This window comes from Xyrauchen texanus, chromosome 8, assembly GCF_025860055.1.
Source record: "Xyrauchen texanus isolate HMW12.3.18 chromosome 8, RBS_HiC_50CHRs, whole genome shotgun sequence".
Classification (NCBI taxonomy): domain Eukaryota; kingdom Metazoa; phylum Chordata; class Actinopteri; order Cypriniformes; family Catostomidae; genus Xyrauchen; species Xyrauchen texanus.
In genome coordinates this window covers 17,499,682-17,513,212 of record NC_068283.1, presented here as the reverse complement: position 1 = coordinate 17,513,212, position 13,531 = coordinate 17,499,682, and the positions used below count along the sequence as shown (strand labels likewise).

Sequence of the window (13,531 nt, the reverse complement as noted above, 5' to 3'; positions counted from 1 at the left end):
AGTTGTTTATTTGTACTAAATAGGTGGCTAAACAAAAGGTAAGCTGTTACAGGCTGATTCAGATAATCCTACAGGTAAGAGTTTAGCATGTGTAGGAGAGATCAGAGAGGAAGTGGGTCTGTAAACACAGAAGCATCATCACAGTACTGTCCTGCCTCAATATGGAATAGCGTTGCCATGGAGACACTCACCAATGAGACAGACAGTTCCAGACCCAGAGAGCCCCAGCTGATTACCAGTGCAAGCACACCCAGAATACACACCCTGCACAGGGAGACAAAGAGAACGAAGATAATGATTATTTGAACTTATCATTAAGACCTCATGTTTTCTTCTAAAAGGTTTGGAACACTTCACTGAGTGTTTTGGTTGGAGAAAAACCCCTTAGGACACTACAATTTTCATAACATGAAACCATGAAATATTATGTAGGCAACCAGACAGATTTACACCCAGTACACACAGATATGTTGCTAAAAGCTAAAGCGCATCATCTGTAAAGCATTATGCTATATTTTAAGCATCTTTTTTTCTGAACAAACACCTAAGACTTTTAAGACTGGACATTCTAAATAAAACTTTGCAAAGATATCTGTTGAATATCGTTCTAACACCCAACAGCCACACTGCAGCATTTTTAAAGGGTTTCATGGGTTAGTTTGACCAAAAATGGAAATTCTGTCATTATTTACTCACTCGTATGTCATTCCAAACCCATATGAATGTCATTCTTATGCAGAACACAAATGGAGATGTTGAACAGAATATTAGGGACTGACAGTATTAGTCACCATACACTTTCATTGTATGGAAAAAAACAAGCAGTGAATGTGACTGATGCTGTCAGTTCCTCACATTCTGCTTAATATCTCCTTTTGTGCTCCTCGGAAGAAAGAAAGTCATACAAGTTTGTAACAACACGAGAGTGAGTAAATAATGACAAGTTTTATTTTTGGGTGGACTATCCCTTTAAAGTTTTGCAGATGAACAAACAATCTAAAATTCATCTTCCAGACGAAAACACAGACATGAAATAAATATACCTACAACATATTTCTGTATATAAGTGCTCAGGGAAATGATGATTCCACCAACACCTTTAAATAAAGGCTAAAAGAGAGAGTAGGTCTTATAATATCATAGACTGTCTCAAGAAAATGCCTAAAGTCAGTAATAAATGATCACAACTTAAAGATTTCATGCTTTCAGCAAGTAGCAAGTTTTATAACCGAGCAAATCAACAATTTTGACATTTACCTTCTGACTTGGCCTGACAAATCATATTGGCTTTTTTGCTATGTAATGTGAATGTGAAATGTTAAATGTTTAAACATATTTTAAACAGACAGCAGCCTTTAATGTGAGCACTAGCCTGAGGGAAACAATGCACGGCAACCTCGGTAGGTTAAAGATTGCCAAAGAGATACAATGGCTCCATCCGTCCCAGTGTCTTTTGGCAGTGCTAGTGGAAGAGTTGTGTGTTCTCCACTAAATTACAGAATGTGAACGGTCTTAACCCATGCACCTGAAGCAGACGTGCTCTAAAAAAACTAACTTGCAAGTAAAAAAAAAAAAAGCAGAGCATTCTCGAAAACCATTTTATTCTTTGGGAACCAATTACAAATGTTCTGTGAACATTCTTTTTAGGTTTTTACCATTTATAACCATGAACTAACACTCCCAGAATATTTTGGGAACCAAAAAATTCTAAGACAGCATCGCTACCTGTTTCCAAGCCCATTGGCCGTGGTGCATGTGGAAATCCCCAGAGAATCATTTAACCAGTGCCGGTAACCTCCTTGCTCTGTTCCTGGGCCAGTGAGGGCAGAAGTGTGCATGCACAAGGAGATAGAGACCACCCCCCCTGAGGAGACACGCTCCACATTTAACCCTACAATGCTGTCTGTATCAAATATGATACACAACATTTGAAGGCTCCTGTTTCACTCTCTGTTCAAGCTGATGAGCCAAACAACATATGGCATACAAGTTTCACATAGTTATGTCACCATCTAGTGATAATTTGTGAAAAAAGCGCTTTCAATGTTTATATCGATCTATTTAAAATGGCGGAAGACTTGCACAAAAAGTGACTCTTATGTTGGGATAAATTACAGCTTATTTAATTAAGTAATAGTGACAGTAAATGTATATTTTTACTGATATTTTAAATAGAGTATTTTCTGAATATAAGCAACTTGTGCTTGGTTAAAATGTTGTATATTATTTTATTGAAAAAGCCCACTGAAATGTCACGCATCAAATAGGATACAACAGGCTTTTGAGGTATATCTCTCAATCACCATTACATTACAGTCATACCCACTATAAAAAAATAAAAAACTTTGAAAATTCTGACATATACTTTTTATAAGATATATTTGAAGTGTGAACTAACATTTCTGTGCATTTTCATATATGCAGCCAGCTCTGTCATTATAAGATCTCATTATTTTACTTACAAGCTATGATGATATGATCATAAGTTCCTGAGACCCAGCAAAAAATTTTAAATGTCACTATAGTGTTTTGTGCATAAAATACATATGATAAAAAAGGATTATTGGCAAAAGACTATTTCATTCATATTGTATTTGATGTGCTGAATTGAACTGTGATACATTTTAATCCATATTTATAGACCTAGGAGAGGAAGTTGTCATGGCCACTTAATAAAAAAAAATAACCCTAAATTTGTCTATGCTAGACATTTTTCTGGTTCTCATAGGATTGTGTTTTTCAAGTCTCCCGTGCGCTTCACATGAGGAGCACGTAGAATGTTCCAAATAGGTCACTTATGAAGGTCCATTTCAGTTAGGTTGTTGCTTTAGAAGTCAGTGAACTGAAGCAGCTCAGTTTTTGAAACAGAGCTAATGTATCACAGTTTACAAGCTGTGTTGTTCAGGCACTGCAAAGAGCTTGTCACTCTTTTGAGAGAGAATGTAATAACAGGTTTTTATATGGCATAGCTGAATTAAACTTCCCAGAGGGGAAATCAGAGCAAAAGAGAGAATAGAATCCCTGTGGCTGAGCTAAAAACAGAAGAGGATAATTGACACTTCATAAAGTCAGAATCTAGCTGGCATAACTGAGAGAAACAGTGAGATATCATTAATTGCAGCTTTGTGAAATGGCATGGAGTGGATAGCTCCCTAACAACAATCATTCACTCTCCTGCCAATTTCAGTCAGCAACAGGAGTACATACAATATTGTAAGCCATTTGGTAGTTTTTGAAGCACTTATTTCCTTGGTGTACACCAAATGAGCCAAAGACACGCCCATAGGATCCAGCTTACCCAATTAGATTTCCTTTGGAGTTCCGGATGAGACCGAAGAGCACCAGCAAGCAAATAAGCACATCAAACAGCAGTAGACCCAAGTAGCCCAACCACCTAAAGACAACAACACATTAATGTTACTGCAGCAAATTCCAAAGAGGCAGTAATATAACAACATTTAACAATGCTTTGCGAACACAAAGATAATAAACATTCAGTACAAAAAAACATTATAATACAAAATAAAAAAGTCCAGCAACCATGGACCATACTTGTGCATTTGCAATGGCATTTTCTCCCACAAAAAGTCAAACTAACAGTACATAATGTGCAAAGTGGATATGACATTAATTTATAGAGCACCTGAAGCATGTTTACTTTGAAGTTGCTCTCATGCATGCTAGTGCGGGTCCAGCGAGAGCAGCAATCTACTGACCGCTTCCAGTCTATTTGGCCCGGTTTTCCTTCTCAAAATGTCACGGACTGACCATCGTGCAACATTTGTGAGTCAAATGGATAAAGTTTTTATCCAGGCTATTATTATATGCACTTCAGAGGAAGAAAAAGTGATTTGTACAAATTTTGTGAGGTTTGTGACAAAAATCAGTTTAAAGAAGATATGCGCATATTGCAGATGATATATGATAGATTTTTTAGATTGATATTTTACTTTTCATCATTAGACAAGACAGTCTAAAGAGAGAGAAAATTAAACACACGAGCACCTTAACATTACAACCTCATATGTGTCTGTCGCTGCTCTTTCTGTGAGACTGTTTAGATGTTGCACACCAGCCTATTATTCTGGTGACACAATGGCACATAACAACAAGGCAAACTGTGGCTGGTCATTTACTTCTCAGGGAACTCAAATCAGCCAAAATGGGAAAATTGATTGGCAGATGCAGATAATTTAAAAATACCAAATATTGACCGATTTATCAGCCTCTGAGATGTATTGGTTGAAGATTCATACCATTTAAATGAATATGACCACCAAGGAACCATCCCCAAACACCCAAATAACCACATAGCAACGTCCTAGTAACCCCCAAGAACAGCCTAGCATTGAGGCAGAAACTTTTGCATGAGATGCTAAAAATCAATGTACTGAAAAATGCACTAAAACTCTTAATTTTACAGTTTTATCAAAGTCCCTTTCAAGGCAAGTCAGTCCACTCCCTGACTGGAAACTTAGAAACGCTCATGGGCAGCTACTTTCTATGTATACAAGCGGCATGACTACCTGATACATGAGTACAGCTCTTGGATGGAAATCTCAAAAACGGTTGGCCAATATTGCAATCTAATTTCAAATCAGCAGTAAAATCTGACAACAAGGGTATAATATATTGTGCTTCTTTAGCTCAGATCACACTAAAAACAAAATTTTTAAGGCTGGTTGAGCTAATATGCATGCATGTCCTCGAGTTGACTGAGTTATAAAAGGTGACTTGCTCTTTTAACTGTAAGGTGGGACATCCTTTTCAATATACGCCATATTGAGTGTTCCAATTTCTCTCGTTTATTTTAATACAAGCGGGCTCAGGTTAAACAGTCTCTGATTTTATCCTGTTTTGGAACATATACAAAGGAAGTTATTTAGCTTTTTTTAAAGCTCTTGGGGAAGCTAACAGATCCCACAGCGACTTCTGCCAGCAAGAAATGTAAATGACTGACGAGAGATTGAACAGAATGCTAATTTCTATTCTCACTAAGAGAAGACTTTTCATGCCTGACATGACAGACAGAAAATCTTTGAGCTCTAATTTTTCCTCTTGTGATTTGTGATTGTGAAAAAAGTTTTAGACCCCCAAATGACCGTCATAAAGTGTGTCAGATACATATTTCTTGTACCTATATTTCACTTAATGGGAAAGACATCAAAGCCTAATTTGATTTAATGGCTGTCAACGCTCCATGACGTACCTGTACCAGTCATATAATTCAATCTTGGTTGCCAGATCCTCTAGAGAAATGCTGAGATCATTCCAAAAAGGAATGTCGGTCATCTGACGGACCAGCTCTCCCCGCTGATCTTGCAGTTTCTGTATGATGGACAGATAGTCTGTGTGTTTTGCATAATGGTCCTTCAGTAGCCGGAGGTTCTCATCCACAGTCTCGCTCTGAGCTGACGTACTCTCTGATACCTACACACACAAATATGCTTTATAAGCTTATTTTCTCATGAGTAACAGATCATAGAATAGAACACCTGAGAGTGTTTGAAGTTTTCTGTAGACTGAACATCTAGACCTGTGGTTCTCAACTGAAGGACTGCGACCCAAAACTGGGTTGCATGTCTCTTCTGACAGGTTTGTGGTCTTGTGGACAACAGGGCAAAACAATGCTTAAATCAAATAATAAATTGCAACCAAGCATATTATCATATAGTTATAGGATAGAACAGCAAAATAAATAAAAAAGGAGAAGAAAACACTTTCAATACGACTGTGCACCCAATCCAATTCTACGGATTTTTACGCAAATGTACTGTATGCCACTTGATAGAAGCAAGGCAAATTATGCAGACAAATAATGCAAGGATAATAACAAATTAATAATAAATATATCTTTATGAAATATTGGTTCAGTTGCAGCAAGGATAAACAAGGTTTGTGCTGACCACAATGCGTTTTGTGTGGTAAATTACTTGCTAATAAAATATAGTAAACAATAATAATACATTTTGATTAAAGGACATTTCTGTCGCAATCTCTTTTGCTCCATAAACTGTTATGGTACCATTTTGGGGTTGTCACTTGATGTCCAATATAAAATCTAGGTCCTGAAGCGAAACCAGTTGAGGACCACTGATCTAGATAATTAAAAGTGTTTTTTGGAGGGATAAAGAGAGCTGTGCTGTCATGCTGATGCCAATGCAAGAATAAGTGCCTCACCAGTCGTTGCACTCCTGCCACTGTGCGGTTGGCATGACGGAGGGCGTATGTGAGCCGATTAACCCCATCGCAGGTCTCACCGTTCCCGTAGAAACCAACAGCAATGCCGGCGCTGTGAAGAGACAAAGAGAGAGCAGGCGTGAGAAAGAGGGGAAAAGGACAGAGAGATGGGGGCCTTTAGCATAGCCGTGGGACAGTAATGAGTTGAGGACACAGTGGAGACTACAAAGAAAATTCTTGGATATAAACACAGACTCCTGACAATGAGAACAGAGCACACATAAAAAACATAAAACATAAAAAGCAGCAATAATTGGTAATCAAGCAGTTTGGAAAAGTGCAGAAAATGACCAAAAATCATTTGTTGTTGTTGACAAAGAATGTGTGTTCTATTTTGGAGCAAATTCATCTATTAATTGGCTAACCAAATTAGGCAGATGCTAATATGGACTGGGTGCGTGAAATGTCTACATTGTCAAAAGCATCAAAAAAAGGTTGCAAACTGAAAATATATACAGAACCAGTTCCATTTTTTGAAAAATACAGCAACCAAATGATTTATGACTTTCGGTTCCGTTACTGGTTCTTGAATGTGCATTCCTCCTCTGATACGGGAGGAACACCAAGCTTAGACACTCTGACAATATTTCCTGCTATTATTCAGATGCAGCGATGCCCCCCTACTGAATGAACAGTGAGAAACATACAGTGTGACCCATGCTGCCTGATTTCCAAACTAATGACTCATAAGAATCGATTCTTTTGAATCTACAGCACGCAACAAACAGTGTGACCAGTGTAGTCCGATTCTGGAATGAATTACTCCTCTGAGCCTATGTTTTTGAGTCTACAGCATGAAACGCACAGTGTGAACAAAGTAGCCAGATTTCCAAATGTATGTCCCTTAAGAATCAAGTTTTTTTAAACCTACAGCGGAAAACATAGAGTCAAGCACTGTAGTCAAATTCCTGAACTAATGACTCTTACGAGTCAATTTTCTAATCTACAACACAAAACATACAGTGCGACCTGTGCAATTCCATTCCCGTACGAATTACTGTTATGAGTCATTTAAAAAAATCTACAGAAGAAACATACGTCGAAAAATGTACTGAAACATAAGTAATTTATTTCGTCATGTCCAACTTGAAATTAACCAAGAATTGTTACGTGAAGTTTAGGCAAGTGATAATTAAATTTGAGTAATTACTGGATGGTTGATAATATCATTGTGTAGTTAAAGAAACACATTAAAAGTTTTGTTATAATCAGTGTTTGCTTTTTTTTATATATTTTTTTTAAATATATTTTATAAATAAATATAACTTTTTAAAAGAAACTGACATTAACAGGCTGCTGAAGGCAATAATACATTAGACAATTGAAGTTTTTTATTTCCAAATATTTACTCCTCAAAAGTACTAAAATAATAATTAAATGGAGCTGTTAAGGAACCAGAATCATTAGGAATCTGAACCGAGAATGTTTTATTATTAATGATTCCCATGCATAAACATCTAAGCATGGGAAAAAAAGAAAAGAAAAACACAAGGCTACATGAAATAATTGAGAGCATGACACCAACATTACATTTATTACATTTATGAATTTGGTAGACCCTTTTTATCCAAAGCGACTTACACAATTAAGAGGCATTTAGAAATTAAACACTTAATATTTGTGTATATTGTTGGGCCTATGCAGTTCATGTTAATATGGATATATTTAAATGTTTTTTTATTTGTTTAAATTTGTTTACCTTTGTGTGATAAACAATTTTAGCACTATGTTGGTTCGCCTCTTGCGTTCAATGTAACATCTGGGTCTTGAAGCAAAAGCTAAGAAAGTTAAGAGGCACTGAGCTAAATCACTCCTCACTAACTTATTTGTATAGCTACTAATCAAAATGCTTTTTGTGGCCTCAAAGGGGCTCTATTCCATTTCCGCAAGTGTGCACACACTGGTGTGGGAACAAAAAAAACCCCATAGTGGTCAGATGATCGATAGCACAGTGAAACCCAACACACCACTCTCTCAGTCTGTTTGGCGACTAGAACAGCGATGGGAGGACAGAGATTAAAATGAATCGATATTGCTAATAGCTTTGACTGACCTGCCTTAAAATCAGGTCAAAATATATTCTGCCCCACAAACCCATTGAGAGCATTCACCGCAGTGCATTCCCCACAGTGAACCACCTACAGGTTTTGTACTGGAGATATAGATGATAGGGACAGATGTGTCAAAGACCAGCATGCGTCAAACCCCTTCACAACTTCTTGCCTCACCACCAGGTGGCGCAACAACACAACATGCCAATGGGGCTTTCAATCCCACCACTCATTCCCATTCTCCACCCTCTCTCTCTCCCTCAAATATGTCACCCAACTCCATTGCAGGCGTCTGCGGCTAAACAAAGAGACATTCACCATAGGACAGACCCCGCAGCTCTCAGCTAGAGTACATGCATTCAAGAAGCATTCAATGAACTGACCAGCCCGATCGTTTGCATTGCGAAACCCCACAGCTCAGTCCAACGTCTAAATATTATGATTTCACAATAATGTGGCGATGTCTAAGGACCCATTGTCACTGGGACACTTGAAGCCCTTTACAGGAAGGCTTTCACTTGAGTTGAATTAGCTTAAATGACAGTCTCAAATAAGCCCTAAACCAAGTCTAATATTTTTTTAACAAGCTGTTAGTTGGGATAATCTAATGCATGGTACATTTATTCTATGCAAGTTCCATGCACTGTGGTGTTCAATGCGTGCTGCAGCAAGATCGTGCAGATCAGGAAGCAGATGTCACCTCGCCGTCCCCTGTGGCTGAGGTCACATGACCCATTATAGTGGTCTCAAAGGAGTTCACAGCATTTCAGCTACACTGCAGATCTGGTGGAAAGGATTCTACCACATATAGTAAATACACCAATCTCTCACAGCAGGACATGAACAGAATGAGTGATATGCACAGAATGTCTTTTCTCAAATTGTTTGCACATTGTCCGTTTGCACTATACAAACTGATCATGAACGTGAAGGCATTGTATAGCAGAACTATACAATGACTTCACCTTAAAATAATGTGTTCATAAGAAGCAAAGTTTCTATAAAAACTAAAATTAGTAGCACAGACACTATAATATTAATTTCCAGGGTTACTTTTCCTGTTCTGTGCTGAGTTTCACTTTCAATGCAAGTTTAATTTTGAAACACCATTAAAATGCCAGCCAAATTTCATCTTCCAGCTGAAAAAAAAAAAGCAATTGGATAATATCATGGTATGTTTATAAGGGTTGATCAAACAAGCCTTGTTGGTAAAAGTCTATAAATCTTGAAGAAAACAAAGGGGCAGATTTGATCAAGCTGATCCATCAATTTGTAAAGAGATAATAGTTACTCAAATCTTACGGTCAACTCCCATCTCTCAAAGGTGCTTTCACTTGGTGTTGTGTGACCACAAGAAAGATAAATGGTTCTCCAGCTGTGTGCTGTTATCACTGCCATCTTTATGAATCAAAGCTCCATCTGTTAGCCTGTCTCTCTGAGCCACTGCTGTCTAATACATCAGCACATTGATTAAGGTCTTTACAGGCACATGTGAACCAAACACTAACTGTGGATGAATAAATAACTAAAATATGCCTCATGACTCATGCAAATCAATGTCATAGTCCCTGTAGTTGAGAGGCAGAATTTGGTTGCATAACATACAGCAGTAGTAAAGACCTGTGATTGCTGATCAATGTGAATGGGGTTAAATGCTCCTTAGAGAATAACACTCCATTGACAAATCGCACTGAGCACTTTAGCAGAGCCATCTCATCATTAATCATGCTCACCAGGTTCTACTTATCCCCTTAAAGCACAGCATCCTGACCGTAGTGTCCACTGCTGTGGTGTGAGCTTAGATGGCCAGGCTTTTTCAATGAATTCTCTATTGATGATGAGCAACAAGCTCATGTGTGAGACTGTGGATTCTGAGAGTGGAGTGAGCAGTGAGAGCATCAAAAAGTTAATTTCACCAGCAAAAAATGCTGGACGGAAGCATATCACTGTGAGCCTAAGGCCACGATGACTGTTATAAGCTCATAGTGCTGGATGTGGTGAATTCAGTGCTTTCAACACATTACTTCAATTAGTTGAAATTTCAAATGTAATTTGCATGCTTTTATTTTGGTTGTGCTTTAGCTGGGTTAACAAAAAAAGTATTCAATTAATACCATAGGTATAACTTCAGCAATCGAAAATAAAGTTAGCATCTTTCCAAATGCATCCATATTTATACTTGATAATGTTATTGACTGTGTACTGAAAGCACAGACAATAAACATTCGCTGTGTATTTCAGACCGATCTCAGCAGAACAGCATGCAGTGCCAGTGGACAGTGTCAGTGGGGATTTGGTTAAGTGGAGAGTCACATGGTCATAGTGAGATGGATTTGGTTCTTTAATGGTCCTCTGATCTATTCCCCTTTCACAAAGCATGCAAGGGGTGAGCACCTCTCTCTTCAAAGTGCAGAGAAGACCTTTGATTAAACTGCTGTTGTACTGCTAAACAGGAAACTAACACAGAATACCTTCTGAAGATGGCCACTTTGAAGCAATCTTATCTGTTCCAGCTGTTAAACTACAACATTTGTAGCTTGGATTTCACGCAAAATTACTACTCTTGATAAGCCAATGGCGATAATTTTATATTCGCCAAATATTGGTCGATTACACTCACAGAGCACATTATTAGGAACACTATGGTCCTAATAAAGTGCCCGTCTTTTACTGTTGTAGCCCATTCTCCTCAAGGTTCGCCATGTTGTGCATTATGAGATGCAATACTTCTCACTACATTTATACAGAGGTGTTATCTGAGATACCATATCCTATCTGTCAGCTCGAACCAGTCTGGACATTCACCGTTGACCACTCTCATCAAAACGTTTCCATCTGCAGAACTGCCGCTCACTGGATGTTTTTTGTTTTTGGCACCATTCTGAGTAAACCCTAGAGACTGTTGTGTGGAGATCAGCAGTTACAGAAATACTCAAACCAGCCCATCTGGCACCAACAATTGTAACACAGTTGAAATCACGGAGATCATATCTTTTCCCCATTCTGATAGTTGATGTGAACATTAACTGAAGCTTCTGACCTGTATCTGCATGATTTTATGCACTGCAGCCACACATTTTGGTTGATTAGATAATCACATGAGGTGTACAGGTGTTCCTAATAAATTGCTTGGTGAGTATATATCTGTGCATCACTCATTTTAATACAGATCAATTTGTCCAACTGATCTTTTAGGGTTCAGTTAAAAGAATAATTTCTGTTTTACAATGATGTAATCAAATGTAAATGTATATATTTTATAATGGAGGTAGGATAGCTGGACAGATTTATCAAATTGATGATGTAAATGTTTGAAAGTTAGTAGCTCATATATTCCTGTCTCAGGCCAAAATAAAAAAATTCCCCAATGAACTGCAGAAATGCAGACTGATGCCAACAGTGCCTTTGAAGTGGCTTCAATGTCAAGACATGAGCTCATTACCATAAACACTGTAAAGGTTTCAGAGACTAGCTCTGGATTTCCATAATCTTCACTTATGCAGTGCCTGAAGCTGCAGACATCTGAAGTCCAAGTGTGCAACTTTAGCAGCTGTGCAATTGCAATGCGTCCTTCAGGCTGCTTTACAGCAAATACATTAGGCTAATACTTTTTGACAGAGGTGTGGATCCATTTTTAATAATAATAATAAAGCATTTTTTATAAATAGCAATTTAGAATTGTTGTAGCAAACTAGCATTCAGGTCTGACATTCTGGTATGGAACGCCCACTTGTCACGATCAAATAAATTCTTGATTGACAAAATCTACCCTACTGTACATGTTTTTGCAATGAATAAATATCCTGTTTCACAGAGATTTACATCATTTAACAGAATCAGAACGGGTTGCCAATGGGGATTCATGATGACTTCGGTAGAGGTAGAGGAATCTGCAGTAACGTAACTTAGATTCAGTTGTTTACAAATCACTTGTCGGCCTCTTCATGAATGATTGATTCAGGACAGAAGGCTGCATGTCTTAACCATGCTCCATTTTGTCAAACATTCTTGTACATTCTGGTTTCTATTTGAGCACTTGTGTGTTCCTTCAAATGCATTCACTGAGACCTCTTATAAAGCTCTCAAATATACTTTCCTTCATTAGCAGTACACAGGATATTTCCACACAATTTTCGTCCAAGAAATACAAAGATTGTACAACCTTATAATACTATTTCAGTGGAACAGAAGTTGAAAGCATATTACATTTAATCCTAAATCCGCTGGCATAAGTTAACCTTCTCAGGTTCAGATGGCAGATGCTAAACATTACAAGAGTTTCTTGCTAAAATGTCCATGTTGACCATCTAGATCCACAGGAAGACTGTCCACTGGATGACTGCCATGAGCTCATTTCCTCCTCATTCATAAGAGTAGGAATTTGCAGACTTTCGGATTTTCAATGCTGATTTTGGGGGGAAATCCGGCCACGTTCACACAGCAGACGTTTGGGAGTGACAACCGCATTTAAATGTTTCAAAATCTACGAATGAATCAAGACACAGTTTTTCATGTTTCTGTGATTTTATAGCACTAACAGTTAATTTTTCTGCTCTGTACACACTATGTGGATTTAATTAAAATGCAGTTGTCACTACCTGAATTTTTTGGGAGTGAATTTGGTTGTAGTATATGGTTGCAGTGTGTATGCAGTCTCTACAGAGTTTTGCAGCAAAAAGACTAAACAAAAAAAATATACAAAATGGAGGAAACTTGTTAAATGGACCCAAGATTGGTTCACTCTTATTGGTAGCTGAAGTCAGTATTAAATAAGCCAAAATATCCAATAAACGTATTTATATGATATAGACTTATATGAATGGCGACTTTAACAAGATATATTTGTTTTGTTCTTTTCAAGTGGTCCACATCTATTCTATCAGTGTAAACAAGCTGCAAACAAGAGGCAAATCTGGCAATCAATCATGTATCAACTTGCACTTCTACTTAACTAACTCATGATGACTCTTACTGTAAAACAACTCACCATAATCACACATTTCTCACAATAAAGCAAGGTTTCTTCCCAAACATAAGTGTATCATTTTCCATTTCAGCAAGAATTAAGCCAATATGACATACTGACAGGCAGGGTTGAGGAGTAACGAATTACATGTAATGGGAATAAGTATTTAAAATACAAAATATAAGTAACTGTATATACATTGGTAATTAGAATACCGTTAGATTCAAAAAGTATTTTGATTACTGAAGAGATTACTTGCATTTAATTGTCATTT

The 13,531-nt window shown here is 37.6% G+C and overlaps 1 protein-coding gene across 2 annotated transcripts in view; it reads right to left on the bottom strand.

Annotated features, from left to right (window-relative positions):
* The window catches only part of LOC127647818 (protein tweety homolog 3-like), an 82,043-nt gene that overhangs the window by 29,910 nt on the left and 38,602 nt on the right, over positions 1-13,531 (bottom strand). For both annotated transcript variants that reach the window (XM_052132295.1, XM_052132294.1), the window contains exons 3-6: positions 6,181-6,292; positions 5,210-5,430; positions 3,299-3,394; positions 192-264 (exon numbers count right to left, since the gene is read on the bottom strand). In XM_052132295.1, coding sequence (XP_051988255.1) covers positions 192-264; positions 3,299-3,394; positions 5,210-5,430; positions 6,181-6,292 — 502 coding nt within the window. The remainder of the gene's footprint in view (positions 1-191; positions 265-3,298; positions 3,395-5,209; positions 5,431-6,180; positions 6,293-13,531) is intronic.